Source organism: Xenopus tropicalis, chromosome 3 (assembly GCF_000004195.4).
Source record: "Xenopus tropicalis strain Nigerian chromosome 3, UCB_Xtro_10.0, whole genome shotgun sequence".
In the NCBI taxonomy this organism is placed as follows: domain Eukaryota; kingdom Metazoa; phylum Chordata; class Amphibia; order Anura; family Pipidae; genus Xenopus; species Xenopus tropicalis.
The window spans coordinates 51,919,944-51,942,499 of record NC_030679.2 but is presented as its reverse complement, the minus strand read 5'-3'; the positions used below and the strand labels follow the sequence as shown (position 1 = coordinate 51,942,499).

Sequence of the window (22,556 nt, the reverse complement as noted above, 5' to 3'; positions counted from 1 at the left end):
CTATGTAGCCTTTAAACCAATGAATCGCTTTCATGTGTGTGCTAATGAGCTGGGGCTTAAAAGCTCCCTGCCTTTCCCACTAGAGCCTTTTTGAGCTAAAGGTAGGTGCAATAGGTCTTAATACTCAGTCACATTGTTTTCTGGGGGACTTTATTTTAATTGCATCACAGACTCAAAGTCATTAGACAGTGTAGGACTCACGTACAATGAGGGGCCTTGACGTGGCACGTGAGCTTACATATTTTGGCCAAAGTGTGGAACTAACACCTCATTTTTTGTAAAAATTATTTTTAAAGGCAAACTAAGCGCTGGCAAACTTTCTTTCTCTTTGTGTATAATTAATGGCTTTTTGTCGTTTCTAGCAGCTGGTCAACTCCAGATTGTGGGTTAGACCGAGCGCTGGCGACTTCTTTCTGTGTTTTGTGTACAAACTCCAATAAGAGACTGAGAGGCGGATTCACTTAAGGTCGTTAACACTTATTGCATAGCTTTATGCATAAAAAGTGTTAGTTAATTAAGTAACGATTCATCAAAGTAATTTTGCATGCGTTACTACTCATATTGCATGTGCAAAAATCTCAATTATCGCAAAGTGTTATGTCTATCGCATTGTGAAAATTATCTAATAGAAATAATACTAACGCATAATTCACAGACATATTTTAAGCGTTGAAATATTGCGATAATTTGTGCTAATATTAACACCACCTAGGAGTGGGCGTTACTAAAAAAAACATTGCGGTTCGTGAGCGTTTGTGAAGACAAGATGGAGTTTGCAGTCTGATTTTTGTTAGATTGTGAAGAAGAGAATCAAGTATGTGATCGTCCTAGAGTGATGCATCCTCGGTTTACAGGGAACCTGTCATTTTAAGAAAGTAACGGTTAAGCATATATATATATATTGCATGCTTTAAAATATCGCTTAAAAATATGTCATCGCAAGATAAATAACGACAATAAAATTGCTTCTTAATTCAGACAAGTGGTCTTTTTGTGAATCGATCATTAATTCTCAAAATATAAGAAGTGATAATATTTTTAATGCATGCTAAAAATAACACTCGTTTTTTTGGCCTTTAGTGAATTGGCCCCTGAGAGTGAAGTCTGTAAAATTTTACTGGATTTTTACTCAGACAGCATACAATAACTACCATGAAAAACAAATTACATGAAAAGCATGGACCAAGTAGCTGTAGCATGAATATACATATCCTGACACAAATTCTAAATGCAGCAGTGTCCCTGGGGTGCTGGCAGCTGTAGATGTAGCTGGATCCTACCATGGGAGAGAAGATAGATATGGTGTACTTTATCCCGCATGGGCTACAAAATGGAATGTGGACTCCCACAATGCACTGTAATAGGTCACATGCTAGAAGTATTGTGGTTCCAGAGGGTCAAAGACAATGCTGAAAATGAATTCCTGTAGATATGGCAAATGGCCAGCAGGGGTGATGGAAAATGACAGCATAATGAGAGCTTATGCTGGAGACATCACAATATACAGTATATAGCTCAATGTCCAAGTCAAGGCATCTATGCCATTGGATAATCCCAATGACAGACAATGCATTACCATCTCCTTTCATTACTTACCATTTGATTGAGTTATATGTGGAATAAGTCAGTCGAGGGATCTGAGCCAGCTTATTTGGTTCAGGCTGGGAGGCTGAGCTTTTCTTTCTGCCTTCACTGTGTGGAAAATGGTTCGCCTTTTTGATAGACCCTATACATGGTTGCCTTTTTAATGGATTAAACAAAAACCTAAACATGGGGCCTTTTAACAGGCTAATTGTGCTCATCTTACAAATGGTGTAAATTTTTCCTTTGGCCGCCATCTATGTGATAAGAATGGCAGTTTGCATCCTCTAAAGCCCATGCACTTATTATTTGTACACCTGCTCATCCTCCATGCATGTTGCGCTCATCTCCTTGATGCAGACTAAAAATCTGATGCAATATGCAGAGTACAGATTGAACAGGTGCAATGGAACAGGGCTATCTTGCTCCTCGTACTCTCTGCCACTCTTGCCTACTGAAATAACACCCAAGGCAGATGGTGTGTCATATGATGCCTAAGTCCTGTGTGAACGCAGCGATGGTAGGTGGTGCCAGGACCTGTTTGCTTTAATTTGTAAGCAGAAAGTGCTAACAGGGAATATCATAGGGGTAAGGGTGAAAGTGCCAAAAACAGGTGCTTTGTTTTGCACTTTGTTCTGGCATTATTAATACCCTAATGCATATTTTTATCATGCTGTGTAAAAAGTGGAGTAAAACATTACTAGTGATGTTGCTTATAGCAGCCAATCAGATGCTTTGCTTTGGTTTTCAGACTGTTGAAATCTAATTGCTGGTTGGTTGCCCTGGGCAACATCACCGGTAATGCTCCACTCCACTTTCTACACAGCATGATAAATATACCCCTAAATGTACTGAAACTAGTTCCGAGTTGCTATCATCAACTGAAAACAACTGTCATAGATTCTGCAAGGAATCAATTTGCCCAGAGCAGGGCCACTGAAAAGTAAAATGTATGTTTTTGCCTTCCTTAACACTTGAAGAGCAAAGGCCTTCTGACTCTACCTTGGGCTTCTCTAGTTTCTGCAAAACTGCAAAGTCTGTAATAGGTATGCTGGAAATTCTTTAAATGTGAGTATATAATTGGCTGCCATCTATTAAATAATGAACACAAGCACCTTTCTGAGCCCAGTCTATTCTGTGATGTGCAGAGTGAGAGATGTGGCATTATTTATCATAGTGAGCCACAGAGTAAAAAAGTTGATTCGCAACCACAGCAATAATGAATGATGGTCATTTGAATCCAACTGCAAATGTGATGTTTGAGTTTTCATCACAGTGAGTCTGCCTTGCAGTTTAAAGATGTGGATTCTGTTTCTCAGTGCAGGCAATTCGTGGTGTTGGCACAATTAATAGAATGGTTTAGGTCTTAAATTCTTCTGCCTAATATTTTCAGAAAGGTATCATTTTCAGTTTCTCATTGAACTCACATCTTTAGCTTTTTAAAGCAATTGTGAGAAGAGGAGAAGTAGTTTGGTCAGGTTAACATTCCTAGGTGAACCTCCTGTTTAATAAACTCCTCAGTAAAACACAGAGAAAGTATAAGAAACAAGGAAATTAATATGCAAAAGTCCTAGAGGTAGGGGGGTGGTTGTAAAAGTAAAAACAATTGTCTATTGGTGCTTCATAATAAAGGAATAAAATAAAATACAGGTATGGGATCCCTTATCCGGAAACCCATTATCCAGAAAGTTCCAAATTACGGAAAGGCCATCTCCCTTAGACTCCATTATAAGCAAATAATTCTAATTTTAAAAAATGATTTCCTTTTTCTCTGTAATAATAAAACAGAACCTTGTACTTGATCCCAACTAAGATATAATTAATTCTTATTGGAGGGAAAACAATCCTATTGGGTTTATTCAATATTTAAATGATTTTTAGCAGACTTAAGTTATGGAGATCCAAATTACAGAAAGATCCCTTATCCGGAAAACCCCAGGTCGCAAGCATTCTGGATAACAGGTCCCATACCTGTATATGTTTTGGTTAACTAATACCAAACTTTTCCTTCTTCATACACTTAAATACACTTCTTAAAATCCCATAGGAATGAATAGAACATGGTTGAGTTTTTATGTATTGAACTCTGAACCCACATTTTGATCTGCCCCTTGGGCTCAGGCCCACAAAAAGACCCTAAATTTGATATTCCAGCAGGAGGCTCTGGAAAGGTGTCACTTGCGTATAGGATTATTCGAAGTGTGACTATTTGGGCAAGGAAGCTGGGACAATTAGTTTCTTTGATTTGTTGATCTGAGCTGCAGAGGGGGAGCAGCTATGAGAAAAATATGGATTATAGAAAATGATCCATATCTCCTCTGCTCTGATCCTCATAAATCATTATTGATTATGAGGAGATCACATACTTCCTAATAATACCAAACAATGTGCATTGGAAGCGCATAAAAATAAGAACATGTGAAATTATGGTGTAATATTTCTTAAATAAATACACCACTCACAAGTGCAAGCTTGAAAAATGAGCACTTGTGGGTGGTTTATTATTTCAGAAATATTACACCATAATTTCATAGGTTTTTTTTTTATGCCCTTCCAATGCACATCTTTGAATACCCAGTCAAAGGGGAGTCATTTAGAGGAGGCTGCACACAATCAACACAGATTGTACACACTTTACGAAGACCATGAGAAGCACTGAGTATTTCTCTTCTTTCCTAATGATACCAAACAGGGCCAGCCTATACCCACCAATTAAGAGGGATTGTTTTGGGGGACTGGAACAGGAGACTTCCCTCATGTTTGGTATCATTCCGATCGCCCACGTATGGATCACAGCAAGCCCATATTTTCATTATAATATTGGATACTGGCAAGTCCCAATATTATATTACAGAAAATCGGCCTAAAACCAACAACCACCAAGAGGGTCATAAATGACACTTTCCTGGGCACTCCCTTCTCTTGCATAAAGTAATGAGCGTGTCCCAGCAGGCCATAAAAAAATTGGGTGACACCTAGCCACGATAGCTCATAACTGAGGACCCAGTTCTGTTGGGGGTATGTGCCCAGGTTTCCAACTCTCGTCTTAGGGGGACAAAGGAAATTCCTAACTCTGTAACTTACCTAGGGTTTCTCTGTGTTTTATTCCCCTTTTATTTTATTTACTGTTTGCATGTGTGTCTTCTTGTAATATCTTTTTTTTGTAAATGCACCATTTACTTTTTTGTTATATTAAATATAAATTTTGCTCTAAAGAACTCATCGCCTGTATTTAACTTGGTAGGTGCCATTGGGCCAGATATAATATCTTTGATGGGCCATTTATATCCCTTAATCAGCCACTTGTAGCAGGTCTGAGATGCACAGCATGAGTGTGTTGCCTGCAGCTGGAAAAATGCTAGGCGGAGGAGCTTGTAAATAAACTACCTAATATATAGGGCAATTGATATATTAGGTTGGAAGGCTTGAGTGCACCTATGCATTTTATCAGGCTTGTTCCTCCCCTATTTGATGTCACGTCGAGGTCATGTGTGTGCATCTTGTGTGTCAGCATCAGCAGAAGAAGGGGAAGCCTTCTTGAAAAAAAGCTGGAGTCAGTTTCTGGGAGGGAGAGTGAATGTAAGGGGACCAGATGATGTGAATCATGTTGTGCTCTGATACATGATTTATTTGCTATTGCACCTGCACTGCACTTATTTTTAGTTTCCAGCCAGGAGGAGGACTGGGCTCCTAAAACTAGGTGGTGCCCCCTAGGCATGTAGTGATATGTGTGTGTTGGGTCATAGGGTTGCAGTGCAAAACCTGGACATACTGTTGATTTTTGAAAAAACGTCCATACAGGCAGACAGGGGCCCAAAAGCAGGATGTGTCTAGGGAAAATATTGTAATCCTAGACAGTTTTCCTTCAGTTACATTCCTCCTAATATTGTGGAAAGCATGTCTACATGTCTATCAGTGAACTTGCTTTTATGTAGCATGTGAGGAATTACTGTTCTCTTTTGGCTTGCTGTTGTTCAACATCATCAAGCCAAAACAGAATGTCTATCTGGGGTTCAGTGCATTGATACATTAGTTTAATTCCTCCAGCTCTAAACAGGCAGTTGGGTATCCACAGAACAGATATGATTATTATTGAAGAATCATCTTGTATCTTCTGTAGCCATAGACAATTATATCAGGTATTGTTGCTTTAAGAATCCATCCCTGATGTTGTGGGACTACAGCTCCAAGCATACATTGGTAATAATTAGGAGTATGCTGGTAGTCCAGCAATATGATAAATCATGGTTTATCATCAATGTTGCATCCCCTTTTAAAGGGGCACACGTTTTCAATTACATTGTAAATTCTAATAATCTAAATTACAAAATATAACTGTTCTTACAAAAATATTAATAAATTGTTAGGTCCCCACTTAACCAATAAGAAGGTAGGTACATGAAAGCATTGCAATACTAAGCATTCACCAATAGTTTCAACAATATCTTAAAATGCAGTTAATGTTGCACCCAAAATTTCCATCTAGGTCTGCTAATGGGTACCCTCCCCAAATCCTCAACCCTGTTGGGTTTAAGGCTGGACAACTCAAACAGTTTGTGGTGTGCCCTCCAAAACTATTTGTTTGAATTGTGTTTCCCTACAGGAGTGAGCAACTACTTCTTAAGCAAAGAGAGTTAAGGTGCCCATACACTATAAGATCCGCTCGCTTGGCTTGGCTACGGGTGGGCGATATCGGGTAGCAAGGGACTTAAAAAAAAATAATCCCATCGTTTGGCCCTGGGGATTACATTTGAGGTTATGGGGCAGTCGGTTCGGCTGGAATTTCTAACCTGGCTGATCGAGATCTGGCCAATTTCAGGCCAGATATCGGTCGGCCAGGCCTCTCTGTTCTGCCCATACACCCCCAGGGCCAAACGATTGGATTACATTTGAGGTTATGGGGCAGTCGGTTCGGCTGGATTTTCTAACCTGGCTGATCGAGATCTGGCCAATTTCAGGCCAGATATCGGTCGGCCAGGCCGCTCTGTTCTGCCCATACACAGGCCGATTAGCTGCCGAATCGGTCCAAGGGACCGATATCGGCAGCTATAGTCGGCCCGTATATGGGGGCCTTTAGAGTGGATTTATAAGCTTGATACTGGAGCTCCAAAGGGGATGAAAGAAGAGAAAGAATTCTCATTGTTCTTTTAAGATGGCCCTTGGTAGCTCTCCTTTCATAAACTATGACCTCAGCTTGTGTGTATATTTGGGAAATGTTTTTAATTCTGATGTATTTACTGTTGTTATTTAATATATTTATATAGTACACATATTGGGTAAACTGTTCTGATCGACGATTGATCTTAGACTCTCTACCTGGTGAATGGGACAATCTCATCATTAAAAATAGTTTTTTACCTCTTCGCAATAATGTCTCTATTGGCACTTCCAGACTCACTGAGTACTATTTCAACTGCGATTTTGCACTTTCAATGTTATTAACAATATATATTGATGTATTTATATGACATATATTTATATGATACTTATGTATTGACACTGCTGCACTTTATGTATTTATTATAACAATATGAAGGTATTTTATTGTCTGTAAACATGTCATATAGTATACTATGGGAACAGAGCTTCTGGAACTATTTTAAATTTTTTTGTAAGAATACATAAGGGTTGATTCACTAAAGCGCAATAATGCATATTGCATGTTTTTTTGTGTTAAAACAGACGAGAAAAAAACAGATGATTCGCTAAAGTATTATTGCATGCGTTAAGTCGCATATCACATGCATTAATTAGCGTGAAACCACATGCGTTAATTTTACCGCGTTACGTTAATTAGAGCGCAGAAATAATACTAACGCATGATTCACAAACACTTAGACGCGCTAAATGTCGCATTATTCTATGCAAAAATTAACACCTACTTGGAGCAGGTGGTAATTATAGAAAAGTACAGTTCATGAACTTTTGGCAACACAATATGGATTTTGCAGTGGGATTTATTCAAGTCTGTGTTGGCCCTAGAGTGATGTAGACTCCAGTTTGCAGGGAAATGGTCATTTTCAAAAAAAGTAGTTGTACGAACGTAATGGTGTGTATGGCTAATATGGCGTGCGCGCGAAATGTAGTGCGCTGCGTTAATTAGGGCGTGTGACAAGTAACATGCTGCGTTAATTAGCTCTCTTTGCATCATATACCCCACGAAAATAGTCTTCGCGACTTAACGCAAACAGCATCGCGTCTAAATTAACGTAAGTATCCTTTTAGTGATTTGTGCGTTAAGACACGAAAAATTAGAGGCGATAAAATTTTTACCGCATGCTATAAATAGCGCACGTTTTAACGCACTTTAGTGAATCAATCCTATATTCTCTTTTTAAAGAGGAAATTTCTATGTTGATAATGTTCTGTCCCCAATATTTAGATATGATGTGTAATTTTCACTATGTGGAATAATATGCATTGTGTATTGTTAATGTTATTGGTAACTGCTAGGAGTTATATCTTTGTATAAAGTATTTGTATGGCACCCTTGTTGTGGGTTAGTTAGAAACTATGGGCCTGATTCACTAAAGTTTATCGCACGCTTTTTTGCGGTAAAAAAGACGCGACAATTAGCACGCGATTCACTACAGCATTACCGCATGCGATAAGTCGCATTTTCGCATGCAGTATTTCTCGCGCTAGTTTTACCGCATACGTTCATTTCCGTGCTGAAAAGAATATGATTGCATGATTCACTATAACTTTTGCGTGCTAAATATCGCATTCGGCTATGCGAAAATTAACACCTACTACAGGCAGGCGAAAAATTATACAAAAGTACAGTAAATGATTTTTTGCAATAAAATATGGACTTACAGTGTTATTTATTCAAGTATGTGTTTCCCCTAGAGTGACGCAGCCGCCAGTTTGCAGGGAAATGGTCATTTTTAATACAGTAATTTTCTGCAAGTATTGGCATGTATGGCTAACATGGCATGCGTTCATTTGCGCGACTATTTATATTTGGCTACAAGTGATGAAATGTTTCAGCAGGCATGGATTCGCAGCGAATTTTTGGACGTGCGTTGAATTTTTTTGCGGCAGATTTTTTCATGCGTTTCGCAAAACAATCCGCCAATGGCAAAACGCCTGAAAAAATTTGCCACGCAAAAATTCACCGCACATACAAAAATTTATACAAGCGTCAAAAAATAATAGTCACAGCAACAATTTTTTTGCCGTTTCGTGGATCTTTCGAAAGATTTGCTAATTTTCACTAAAGATAACCAGAACACATTTGCTCATCACTAGTGGCTACTATTTATAAGCATCTACTATTTATATGATACCATTTATATGCTACCATTTATATGTGGCTAATATTTATATACACCATTTATATGCGGCGACAATTTTTATACACTATTTCTAAGCTACCATTCATATGCGGTGACTATTCGCGGGCGTAATTTAGCACATGTACCAGCAAATACCGCATTGAAATAGTCTTCGCGAGTTAAATAACGCATGCAATATCGCGCGTAAAAAAGCGCGAGTATGCTTATAGTGAATCGTGCGAAAAATCGCCAAAATTAAGACGCGGTAAAATTTTTAACACACGCTATAAATAGCGCACGTTAAATCGCACTTTAGTGAATCAGGCCCTATGTTTTTAGCTTTTTTGTCAGTTTTCTCTGCCTGCGACTATTCTGATGCACCACTATTCTGACTCGCGAAAATTTTTTACCACGTCTTTAACGCTGAAATCAGCGGAACTGACATAAAGGAAGTGACGTCACTTGCTTTTTTTCACGCGCTTGCAGTACCAAACGAGGTGTGTCCTATCGGTATATAAACTTGCATAGAATGCCTGCACATCAGAATCCCCTTGACAAAGGACTGTGTTCCGGAATGTTGGGGTTTTCTCAATCCTAATGTGTCTGCTTTTTCTGTTTTATTACATTTTGTCCAACTGGTGGTATGTATATTATGCATTATAATTGTATTTACTGTTTTGTGAATATTTACAATATAAAGAGCATTATATGTTAAACATACCGTTTGCTGCCTTTTTGTAGTTAGTAGGTGTGCATGGAGCAATTGATTGATTTTTTAGGCTGGACAACCCCTGCAACTGCTCTGGGTCCTCTTAGGTGGTCCAGTCCAATAAATTGGGTTCTATTATTTTAAACAAACATTTTCAGTGTAATTGATTCTGTATTTGCTGTAAGAAACAGAAACCATATTTTATAAAATAAAACCAAATACTTAATGCTCTTATAGAGGAAACTGTCCCACAGGGGGATTCAACAATAGTTTGTTTGCAGATTTGGAGCCAAGCTGTTTTATTAATGAAAATCAGATGAGGAACTGACATTTTGACAAACTTTGTAAAACTGAGTTTAGCTTACAATGTCTACTTTTGTTTGACCTTACTAGTACTCATGGGAACTAAAAAGCTTTCCAGAGTTTATGTAAAAAATATCCGCTGAGGAGAGATTTTGGGGACACAACAAGGAATAGTGCACTTTCACAAGCTCTTGGTGGCCTTATGGGGCCCTACGTAACCTTACATAGTTTACATGAAGCCACTACTGGTAAATAAAAATAAGCTTGCTTCATGCACATTATTTTAGTAAAAATTGTATTTTTATATTTTTTGTTCTGTACCACAGCTTCACAATAATCTTGCAAGTAAAAAAACACAGAAACAAAGTAAAAACACTGCCTTAGTTTTGCAACCACAGCAACCAACCAGCAGTTTTGCTTTTTCTATTCCAGCACAAACAGTATAGTGAAAGCAGACATGCTTGTTTTGGGCTGCTGGATTAAGGCAGACATTTTGCCTGTGCATATGTGTAACCCAATATCTGCCTTTTTGTTTTGTATACAGTAGAACCCCCTGAACCTTGTAACAATAAGGGCTCATTTACAAACACAAGTGCAAAGCACAAAATTACATTTTTTGAAACATTTACTAGGTGCAAAGAATTGGGGTCATGCATGCAAGAGAGCCCTGGAATAAATGTATGCCTTAAGTGTTGCATGTACATGTATGCAAATACACAAATAATGTATCTAATTAATTCTGTTTAATACCCCACAAACTGGAAATGACTAAACTATTGGACATATTAAAGGGCACCTGTCACCACTGAACCCTATTGAGAGGTGATGGCTAATAGAGCATGCACTCCAGTTGGGGAAAACAATATTTATTAAAAAATGTAGCCCCTACCAGTGCTAGGTTGCCTGCACCAGGGAGGAGCCTGGTTGTTGCACTCACTCATTATGTGCATGCATCTTAACTTGGCCACGTAAACCGGGTGCTCCCTCCCAGTATGGGTGGCCTGAAAATGATATCTGCACTTAATTCTGTAGGGCAAGTTAACTGTGCCTATTGATGTTGGCCAATGTGGGAACCCTGTATTGTCCTGAAGCTAATATTACAAGTAGTAGTTTTGGCTAAATGAAGAAAGAATAATTTGCCTAAAGGGGAACTATCACTAAAATTAAATCTAAGCTTTATCTCATGAAAATATGAAACTTTCTAAATATAATCAAATAAAAATTCTGTCCCGTTTTTGGAATCATTAAGTTCCTCTTCACTATCCCCCACATCAACGTTCATTCTCTTTATACAGAAGTCAGGGTCAGCTTTTGATTAATACGTAGGTCCAATACATCTTTAAGGTGGGGCTTTATTTCCTAGCAGATGTATTAGAACTCATTCAAATAACAGACTTCAGCACAAACAAAATCTTACAAAATAATTGACTCTGCCACAAATCCTGAATGTAGAGAAACAGGATTTTTCTAGTACATCATCTAGGCCAGTGTTTCTTAGCCATTGGCTTGTGAGCAAAATGTTGCTCCCCATCCCCTTGGATGTTGCTCTCAGTGGCCTCAAAGCAGGTGCTTATTTTTGAATCCCTGGCTTGAAGGCAAGTTTTGATTGCATAAAACCCAGTGTAAAGCCAAACAGAGCCTCCTGTAGGCTGCCAGTCCACATAGGAGGTACCAAATAGCTAATCACAGCCCTTATCTGGCACTCCCAGGAACTTTTTGAAAAAAGAGAAACAGATTGCGGAGAGAGGCTTCTTTATTTCCTAAATGGTACGTAAATTTGAATTGATCACTTTTTGGGGCCCATTTACTAACCAGTTTTTTATTTTACACTCGGATTGAATTTTTAGCGTAAAAAATCTGAGAAAAAATCTTGCAACTTTTCTGAGATTTACTATGCGTCTAAACGGCTAAATATTTGAATTTGACAATTCACCAGTTTAAACTTGCCAAACGTATGTAGAAATCAATGGCAAAGGCCCCTTCTCTTTCCTTAAAGTTGCTTTTTTTGTCTCAAAACGTTAGAAATTTCCCTGGGTTTTGTCTGAAAACTTTTTGTCCCAACTTTTTTGGGGATTTTTTTTTTTTTTAAAAGTCAAGTATGGTACAACTTTTCTCACAGCGACTTTTTATTAAATATTAGACATATGAGTTTAGTTGAATTTGAAAATGAAAAAAATTAGAAATTATGGAATTTTAGTAAATCTGCCCTTCAGTTTCTTATTTTGGAGGTGACGCTTATAATATAATTTTTATTTCTTCAATAGACCTCCTATAAACTATAACTTCAGCAGTTATATGTAGAAATGTAAAGTTGGAACATAAGCTTATCAGGTTTATGGTGAATGCATGTCACAGTGCATAAAGCTGGCCTAAAGCCTACTCTGATGTTGACAAGCAAACGTGCCCCTGGTAGGTTAAAGGACAGCTGATCTATGGTTACGCTTTTCAACTGAAAGCATTTGTCCTGTCAGCTAACATAAAAAGACAAATGGGTGACAAAGTAATGTGTTATCTGTGATTTTGTAACTACTATTCTTCAAGAAAAAACAAATGCAAATAAAATAAAAGTCATCCAGCCCCAAAAAAGGTTTGTTTTTCAGTTATTAAATTAACTAGTCCAGTATTAATGAAGAAATAGTTTTCTGTGAAGGTGTTGTCTAATGATGGCTTTGCTAACATTTAATCCCTGCTTATGTCAATGCTTTTGAAATGAGACTTTTCTAAATGGCTTATATACATTACAGGCTTACTTTGCTCACCATTTGATACTAAGGATGCACCAAAACCAGGATTCGGCTGAATACACAGTCGAACCAAATCCAAACCCTAAAAATCATGTGACTTTTTTTTAACGTAAATGCCGGCGCCGGTATTAGTCTGAATCCTTTATGAAGGATTTTGGGGTATGACCAAATCCAAAAAAGTGGATTCAGTGCATCCCTATTTGATACACATCTAAACTGGAAGCCACCCATGCTGTCCTTGTAACTTCCTACTCTGCCGGTGGCCTTACTTGCAGGCCACAGTTTTATAGGTCTATATGGAAAATGTTGTAGTGTTTATGACATGTCTTAAAGGGTACCTGTCACCCCCAAATTGTTTCATCCACCAGAGGTGCTGGCTTATAGAGCACAAAAGAACAAAAAACTTGTTTCCCCTGAGTGGAGTGTGGGCTCAATTAGCCTGCACCTCTGATGGAGGAAACCATTTGGGGGTGACAGGTATCTTTAAACAGTGAACTGACTGCTGCCAAAATTTACAAGCTAATGTCCATATGTACTTAAAGGTTCTATCACAGTATTCTGGTCCCTTGTTTCATTGTGCCTATCCTGCCTAGTGCAGCACAGGATGGTGTCACTAAACAACTATCACATCTGCTAATTCTCTGGATGTGGTTGCACAGGTTTTTTTTCCCGAGTTGGAAACTTAGCAGCCTGTTCCAGGGCTCTTTTATTATACTTCATTACACCAAAACTTACCAAGGATTGAGTTTATAAAGGTAAACAACTAATGCTTTTTACATTTAAAATCATTTAATTGCTCTCACACACACACACACACACATATATATATATATTTATCTTTTGTATAAATAACAAAGTGCACACACTATACTTTCACATGATAAATCTGTATTCAGCCAAATTCCAAAAAGTGGAATGTCTTTAACACAAAGCTTTTATGTAATTAATATGAATTTTAATTATCAATGAGAGTGAAACCTTATAAACATTCTGGAAAATATAGAAAATGTTTAAAAAGATGCATATACATTGTAAGTTTATAAATAATAAGAAATGATAATAAACAACATTTTGTGACAAAATATAATTTTAGTGGATGGTGTTTAATAAATAATGTAATATATATTTCAAATACAAGGCAGAAGATAGAGTAGACAGGGCCACAGCAATGCAAGATGGCTGTGCTTTCTATGTGATTAGGCAAAAAATTATATAAATAGGGGGACGAGCAACTCACAGCATCTGCAGGGCCACAAGGTGGACACCGATTTACACTTGGAATGCTTAGTGGCACAGCATTTATTTTCAGCGGTGATGATTTATAAAACGGCATGACATTGTTGGAGCCAAATGAAAATGTCTAAACAATGCAATTATATATATATTACACAGTACCTTTCTGCCCCTTAAATACTGCATGTGATGCTGGGAACCCAGGACAAATCCCCCTTCCTGCCCTACCCTAAAACTGATCCAAATACTGTTTGGCTGAGACAAGAATCTTATCTGCAGTATTTGCATAGCACTGAGCACTTGTACAAAAACATTAAAATGAAATATTTTCTGTAACACTGCAAGAGAGGATTAAAAACACCACAAGCTCACCTTTTTTGGTGTATAAACCTTCTACGGCAAAATCTAAGCAACTAATAAAAACTCTGTCTTGGAGTCTGCCTAATATAATAATTAAACTGTCAAATAGAGACATCTATGATCTGGAATTGTATGCTTCTTTCATAGAGAAAGACAAGAAATAACTCATCGGCATTTTCCCAACTGTCAATAATTTTGTCAGGTCATTAAAATACTGTTATAATGAAGGAATTTCAATAACATTTAACAACTTTTACTTAAAGCTTTATTATTAGGAATTTACAATACTGACAAAGAGTGCTGAAGTCCTAAACATTGAGATATCTATCTGAGTGGCGCATAGGTGAGGATTAGTAAAGATTAAGGGGTGGTTAGCCTCAGCAAAAAAAAGGCCAACTTCTATCTATTCATACATAATGCAGTTGTAAGTTTTCCAATGAAAAGTCTTCTATTGTTAGCCTACACAACCAAAAATGTCACCCTCCCCTCTTGAGATGGCACCAAATGAAAGCAATTTATGATGGCATTATTGGGGTTCTGGGAGATGGCAACTGATTTAATGGAATGCTTTACAAATAAAAATGCAAAAAAACTACACATTGCTTAATGGCTTATACAAATTGTGCTCCTGGTTATTTCAAACTGTCATACATTGATATGACAGTTATTTGTAAACATGATATTTATTAGTTAAGAAGAGTGATATTTGGGGGTGTAACTAAAGTAATATTCAAGAGGTATTTCAGTGACTTGTCTTTTATCCCAGAGTCAAAAGAATAATCAAATGTGTCTTTAAATTTGGTCACTCGGTTCTACAGTACAATGAGAATAGCAAAGCATGGTTAGAACTTAGTCAACCGCTGGATAATCCTGCACATCTGAGATCTGGTTAAGGTGGCCATATATCAATATGGTCCAGGGGCCAAGCCGTGCAACGTTAGATGGGTCGGGCCATGTATTTTTATTGTAAAAAATGGATAAATGGTATAAAAACAATAATCAGATATCCAAAAAGGAAAAGAAATGTATCAAGTATGAAATATATTACAAATAAAATTATTCACAAAATACAGATATTTAGCACACCATAGAAAACTTCAGGAAACTGCATTAAAACATGAAAAAGGTTCAGAAATACATTGAGCACTGAAAGCCAACTGTTTATACCCAGTATCACATGCCATACAACCACTTTTCACAGAGTTCACTAAAATGGTCCTTAGCTTTAATTAAATTATTGGTTTATATTAGTTCTTGGGAATTTCTGAAGGGAACATTTCCCATTCTGTGAAAAAGGTTATACACATACTGTACAAGGCAGGGATTCTCTGTATCCCCTGGCGGCTGTTAGATGTCAAGGGATTCTGGGAGCTGCAGCTCAGTAACAGTTGAAGAATCACAGGTTGAAAATCCCTGATAAATCTCTGTGACAAATGCACTGCCTGCACAATTCATATTTGTTCTGCAGTATGTTACTCTAAGGGACACTCATGCTTTAGTTCTTCTATGTACATTAACCTCCAAACCTATAGTCTTAATGTAACTACATTTTGATAAAACTGTTCATTTACAAACAATATTATATATATATATAACTGAGCTTTTTCAATAAACTTTTTTTCTTTTGCGTCAAGTCCCTGAGTGTGCAGTTCTCTCTCTCTCTCAGAACAATCTTATTGGGCCTATTTCGTGTTTAAATTATGTTTTAGTAGACTTAAGGTATGGAAATCCAAATTACAGAAAGATCCCTTATCTGGAAAATCCCAGGTCCCAAGCATTCTGAACATCAGGACCCATACCTGTATGTATATATCATTAAACTGTTCATTTTTTAACTGGTGTTACACTATGTGAAAATTAAAGATATAAAAATATATTAAAAAAGTGATGAATTTCCTTTTAGTTACTGTTTTAAATTAAATGAAATTTAAGCTTGAGTAACTGTAAGAGCAAGCACTTGCAATGCCAAAGCAGCAAATACTCTACTTACTGGTGTCATTGTCCTTGAATGTCAGGTAAGCAAATTGTAAGGAATAAAAGCTGTCAGGATGGAACTAAGGTGATGTAAGTAAATCTAGGGCAAATCCACAGGAATAGGTGGCAGTTAGTTGGACCTTTATTTTGCCTCATGTGATGCATTAGGGTGCTGCTTCTTTTATGTTTGCATTTTGAATGGAGGGAATCTTATGAAGCAGACTTGGAGAACAATCTGCAGTGTTCAGATATTTAGATACTGCTGATAACACACAACTACTGCTCAGAAATTCCTTAAGCCACAATCTAGTGTCAGTACCTGGGGTTGCACTCCCACTATGTTCTGTGTTTCTAATCCTGTGTTTCTAAAAAGTGTTAAAAACTTTATGAAGCTTTGTACAGAATATGGAAAATATTCAGTATACAGTACGTAGGATTTTGTTTAGAAACTGGGGCTGCCCAACTTGTGCCATTCAGATCATTGTTAAACTGGCTATTATTGGCTGCTGGAACTTAGAGAATAACATTAGTTTTAGGACTATGTGGTGAACATCCTTTCCACACATCACTTGTTTACACATTTACTAGTAAATAAAGTTTGTGAACAACACACAATGTTTTAGATAAGAGAGTCTGCATCTCAGCCCTCCATCTGCTTGTGAACTACAGCCCACAGGATTTTTATTTTCTGCTGTAGAATGATGGAAATTGTAGTACAGAAGCATATGGATAGCCTTGGATCACCCATTTCTGATTTAATAGTATATGGCTGTCTTGCTTTCTTTAGAATTATTTTTTTCTATAGGTGACAATTTCAGGTTTGAATGGGCAAGAATTTGATAGACTTGCTGGATTTGGGGGACTCCTTCAGGGTATGAGTGCTGTTAGTGGGACTTCTTGTCTGGATCCTCGTGAATGAGGTTTGCCTGCGGGTGCTGCTGTCTGAATCTTCCTTGCTAAAAGTTTGCTTGATTTTTTGAAAGCAGGGGAAGCTGTGTATGAAATCTTGCAGGAGATGCCCGCTGAAGAACATGTATATCCAAGGGTTGCAGCAACTGTTCAGAGAGCCCAAGAGCGCTGTCACGGTGGTCGCAATGTCTTCTGAATCTAGAGGAGATAAAACACATCATGAAATATTTCTTATTTTACTGTGTCAGTTCAGTGTAATTTATCTTGCGCTAATTCACGTGCCATATTTTGTAAAATTAATCATGGCAAGAGTACTTTAAGAATACTGCTTAATGTACAATATTCCAGCTGCTGATGGCATTTACTTCCCAGCATCCCACTCAGGGGCCAAGGCTGCCTAGTCATGTAGGGAATTCTAGTTTAATAACAGCCAATGGACTGTATAAATAAAGTAAGTGCAGAATATTAGTGACATCATAATTTGCTCATCAGTAACATTTTGTTCGGTTATTTTTTCCAGTCTGAGCTTTACCCGGTGCCTTATACTGAAAGGAACCTATTTCACAATATGTGCCAACAGTAGGAAGAGATTATATAATTGCAATGGACTGTCATTAGTCAGTCTCAATGAAATGATATCAGGGGTATGAAATAAATGAGAAATAATGTTTATTGCAGAAATTATTTTCTTTCATTTGTCTAATTGTGTCTGATTAGGGATAGCATGTCAATTTAAATTGTGTACATAAAGGGTGGTTTGTATGCACATGCATTTGTTTCTAGAGTGCAGGGTCAAAAGAAAAATCTTTAGGGTGAAGACACACATAGTTACATAGTTACATAGGGTTGAAAAAAGACCAGTGTCCATCAAGTTCAACCCATCCAAGTAAACCCAGCACACCTAACGCACACCTACCAATCTATACACTCACATACATAAACTATAAATACTACCACTAGTACTAACTGTAGATATTAGTATCACAATAGCCTTGGATATTCTGATTGTTCAAGAACTCATCCAGGCCCCTCTTATAGGCATTAACAGAATCTGCCATTACCACATCACTAGGAAGGGCATTCCATAACCTCACTGCCCTCACCGTGAAAACCCCCCTACGCTGCTTCAAATGGAAGCTCCGTTCCTCTAATCTAAAGGGGTGACCTCTGGTGCGTTGATTGTTTTTATGGGAAAAAAGAACATCCCCCATCTGCCTATAATCCCCTCTAATGTACTTGTACAGAGTAATCATGTCCCCTCGCAAGCGCCTCTTTTCCAGAGAAAACAACCTCAACCTCGACAGTCTAACCTCATAGCTTAAATCTTCCATCCCCTTTACCAGTTTAGTTGCACGTCTCTGCACTTTCTCCAGCTCATTAATATCCTTCTTAAGGACTGGAGCCCAAAACTGCACTGCATACTCAAGGTGAGGCCTTACCAGGGACCTATAAAGGGGCAAAATTATGTCCTCATCCCTTGAGTCAATGCCCTTTTTTATACAAGACAGCACTTTATTTGCTTTAGTAGCCACAGAATGACACTGCCTGGAATTAGACAACTTGTTATCAACAAAAACCCCTAGATCCTTCTCCATTAAGGAAACCCCCAACACACTACCATTCAGTAGATAGTTTGCGTTTATATTATTTCTACCAAAGTGCTACTTGTAGCAGCTACTTGTCACAGCTACTAAAATAGACAATGCTGATCATTTACTCATAATTGTCTCTACGTGTGTTTTAGCAGAGGCAATTCTAAGTATTGTCTATGGCAGGGTATTTTCTGGCATTTAGTAGCCGTGACAAGTAGCTGCTACTAAGTTGCTCTGTGTCTCTTCACCCTTATAGGGCAAACATAGTGACTGGACTGTTGCCACAGTGTCTGTATCTCAAACACAGATGCATATTGTAATACTTTAGAATAGATCACTGGTCTCTACTACTGGGTTTGGGACCTTGCTACATCCACCCCCTAATTATTGAATTGGTACCTTATTTGCATCAAGGTCCCACTTAGGAAAGAAACTCATATAACATATGGATACTAAAACCAATACCATATGGATACTAAAACCAGTGATCTTTGCTCCACCATTTGAGTGTTGCCCACTGTTGTATATGCAAGTCTACCAGGGCAATGACAAAATGATTGCTTAGCCTTAGATGCATGTGCAGCACATCAGTACGTTAATATACAGTCTATGTCTGCACTGAGGACACCTGGGAAAGGCAAGTGCATTTTTTCCTAAAAAGCACCACTGTCCTGAGGAATGAAATAGCAACTTGATTCACTATCTGTTCTGGGAAAAAAGAACCCCCTCTAAACAATATATTGGATCTGTCATTTAAAATCAGACTCCTAAACTCCCATATGAAGAGACAATGAAGAAAGACAAATGCTGAGAGGGGGATAGTGAAGAGTAACTTGATTATTTCGAAAACAGGTCAAAACTTTTAATTGATTATATTTAGGAATTTCATATTTCAGTATGTGAAGCATATATTATACTTTAATTGTTTAGGTAGTCCCCCTTTAAGGACATTGTCGTAATGTGGTGTAAGTGCAGTGGAAGTTATAGTATGAGAAAATTTTTTATAAAACAGTCTCCCAACAGGTTAGGTGTAGTTCAGTAGTTGCATATATCCATATCTCATCAACAGCCTAGAGCTGCCTATATGGGTAAGAATTGCTACTTCTTTCTAGCTCCCCCTCCATTGTATCTATAATGTCTGTATTCTCAGCTTCTGCTGGTATTAAAGCATAACATAAACTGGTAATTGTATATATTTCAGGATACTGAAAATATAATTAATCAAAGTACAGTATGCAGTATGCATGTTACTTACATTTCCTAAAACAAAGCTATAATGTCTGTAGTGTATAATAACAGAATCCCTTCACTAATTCAGAATATTGCTCTCATTTTCCTCTTGTACTGACTCTATCCTCCCAGGTTTTTCTGTGTGTGATGTATATCCACCTGCTATTCTTTTGAAGTTTATGAATCAACTGTTCCTTATCTATTTATTTGTGAAAGACAAAATGGAGGCTTTACACCCCCCAAGACAATAATATAATTACCACAATTGTTTTCTTGTAAAGAAAAGAAAGAAATCTTGGTTCATCCAACTAGTACATTGCCTGGAACCAATCTCTGCCAAAAATGATAAGTACAGATATTGAGCTTGTTGTTTTTGCTGTCACAATGAGATGATGCAGCTTTGCTAATATTACCAAATGTTCCTAGCATGATGGGCTGCAGCTCCATTCATATGGAAACAAGCACAGCCAATCAGTTTGCAGGTTTTAACATAGTATTATTAAGGGGAAAAAGTTTCTGCACCCATCAGCTGAGACTTTCCCAAGCCTACATTATTCAGGAGACACCAAATGACAATGTTGGGACTTTTCTCCTGCCCTTTTAGTATCAACAACAAACTCTTGAGCTGCCACTTACCAGTCCATTCGAAATTCTTATCCCATACCGACCTCATCTGCACAATGAAGAAAGGAGCCCAGCAGAGGATGTAGGCAGTCACTATCACTAAAGTCATTTTTACAGTCCTGATCTTGGCCCGGGAGATGGTCTTCACGCTGCTCACTGAGGTGGACAATAGTCCGTGACTCTTCCTCCCCTCATTCTCCTCTCTCTTAGTCTTGCACTGTATGTTCCTCCAGATGTTGTAGCAGATAAAACCATAGCAGGTGGTGAGGATGGCCACAGGCACCACAAAGATGCTAGCTGTCATCCAGGTAATATAAGCCCTTGCACCCCAAGGCTGAATGAAATGAGCCCAGCAGTCATACACCTCGGACCCGTTAACCGGGCTGAAGGAGAAGATGAAGTACTGCGGGATGCTGAGAAGGAAGCTGATGATCCAGGCGCTGATGATCATCACATAGGACCTTTTAGTGGGCTGCTGAAGGGTTTTTAAGGGGTGACAGATGGCTATGTAGCGGTCAGCAGTCATCACCACCAACATATAGGCAGAGGCGAACATACCGAACACCTGCAGATGCTTCACAATTCGGCACAAGATATCCGGACCCCGGAATCTGTAGGTTACCTCCCAACACAACTGGGGCAGAACCTGAAAAAATGCCACCGCCAGATCAGCCAGGCTCAGGTGCTTGATAAAGAGGTGCATCCTGGACGTTTTCTTTTTCGATTTGTAGAGCCCAATCAGAACGCTACAGTTGCCCAGCACTGCGGCCACAAAGATGATGGCTAGTATGGCGATCTCGATCTTTGCCAGCGCCTCATTACGAACGTAGGGGTCTGCAGTCGGGTCTATTTGGCTGCTGCTGCTGTTAAACAGAGTTGAGTTTGGGCTGCAATCTTCAGTTGGGGCTGCCAAGTTAGAGTCCTGCTGGCTCTCAGACGAATGGGTCAGATCCATGATACCACAGCCAGTTGCTCACTGGCCAACTCTGTCGGTGCTGTTTAATGAGCAAGATGCGCTGCCGCCTACTAAGCTGCCTTCTGGGGCAAATGCGCCCGGCGCTGAGAAGCGGCAGATATACTTGTGTACTAGGGGGCTGTCAGGCATCTGACTCACAGGCTGGAGTCATGCCCACTTGTTCATCAAATCTTATAGCTGCTCCACATGGGCTATATCCTCATATTATCCGCTCTGTCCCCTCCCAGTACCCGAGCGCAGACAGAAAATAAACAGCAGCAAAAAGGCGCATCTGTATGAACAGCAGTGTTTGTAGAGCAGGAATGTGCCGTAACGTGTGCAGGCGGTGTTCTTGCTCCATTCATAAAGTCGGCTGCCCATTCCCCCTCATTGGTCCTGCACCCTATAATAAATCAGTTCAGATACAAGGGCAATGTTAGCGCTAGGGACATTTCTTTGCATCCTAATGGCGTGTATATCAAGGGGCTAACAGTTCCGAACATGGAATTTCAGGCACAGAGATCTCCTTTCTCGCGTTAGCAATTATTTGAGACTTGATGACCTATAGTTAACTTTAGGGAATTTAGAATAATACATAGAAACCTCTGCTTTATCTGTCCTGGTTACAGGACTCGGGAAAACGTTGTCACATCGGTGGCACATTTATGTTCTTGCAGCACATAGGAGTATTTACATATGGGTGTTAGGGAGCACTGGATTTATTTCTCCTTTTTTTATTCTACCCCATGTGAATTTCCTAAGGATCCCAAAAGAATCAGAACTCCCTGTAGCTCAGTTCCTTTCTTCCCTAATGGGACTTGAAATGAAATATCAGCAATGCAACATGTTACTGGGAAGAATAAATCCAGTGGGCAAACACAATATACACTTCCCAGGGTAGGGGCGGAATAGCACTTTACTTAGTATTTGGAGGCGTTTAGGGGAGCAGTTGCTGTTCTGTGCACTTCATTGCACTTTACTATGTGAGATTGCATGCAATATTGGTGTAATTAAGCTTTACTGCTCTACACCCACAGTGATAGGAACAAACACTGAATCCAG

General features: G+C 38.6%; 1 protein-coding gene across 1 annotated transcript; it reads right to left on the bottom strand.

The window, feature by feature from the left end:
- Positions 1-15,949: 15,949 nt before the first annotated feature.
- avpr1a (arginine vasopressin receptor 1A) lies at positions 15,950-21,769 on the bottom strand. Its single transcript, XM_002931618.5, has 2 exons — positions 20,552-21,769; positions 15,950-17,291 (listed from the first exon to the last, which is right to left on the bottom strand). The coding sequence occupies exons 1-2, from the start codon at positions 21,492-21,494 to the stop codon at positions 16,999-17,001; spliced, it is 1,236 nt and encodes a 411-aa protein (XP_002931664.1). The 5' UTR covers positions 21,495-21,769; the 3' UTR covers positions 15,950-16,998.
- Between the last annotated feature and the right edge of the window lie 787 nt (positions 21,770-22,556).

Excerpts from the sequence above, each read along its gene's own strand:
- avpr1a (XM_002931618.5), bottom strand. The coding sequence starts at position 21,494 with ATGGATCTGACCCATTCGTCTGAGAGCCAGCAGGACTCTAACTTGGCA. Across the intron at positions 17,292-20,551 it reads TAAGAATTTCGAATGGACTG|ATTCAGAAGACATTGCGACC; the intron begins GTAAGTGGCAGC and ends TATCTCCTCTAG.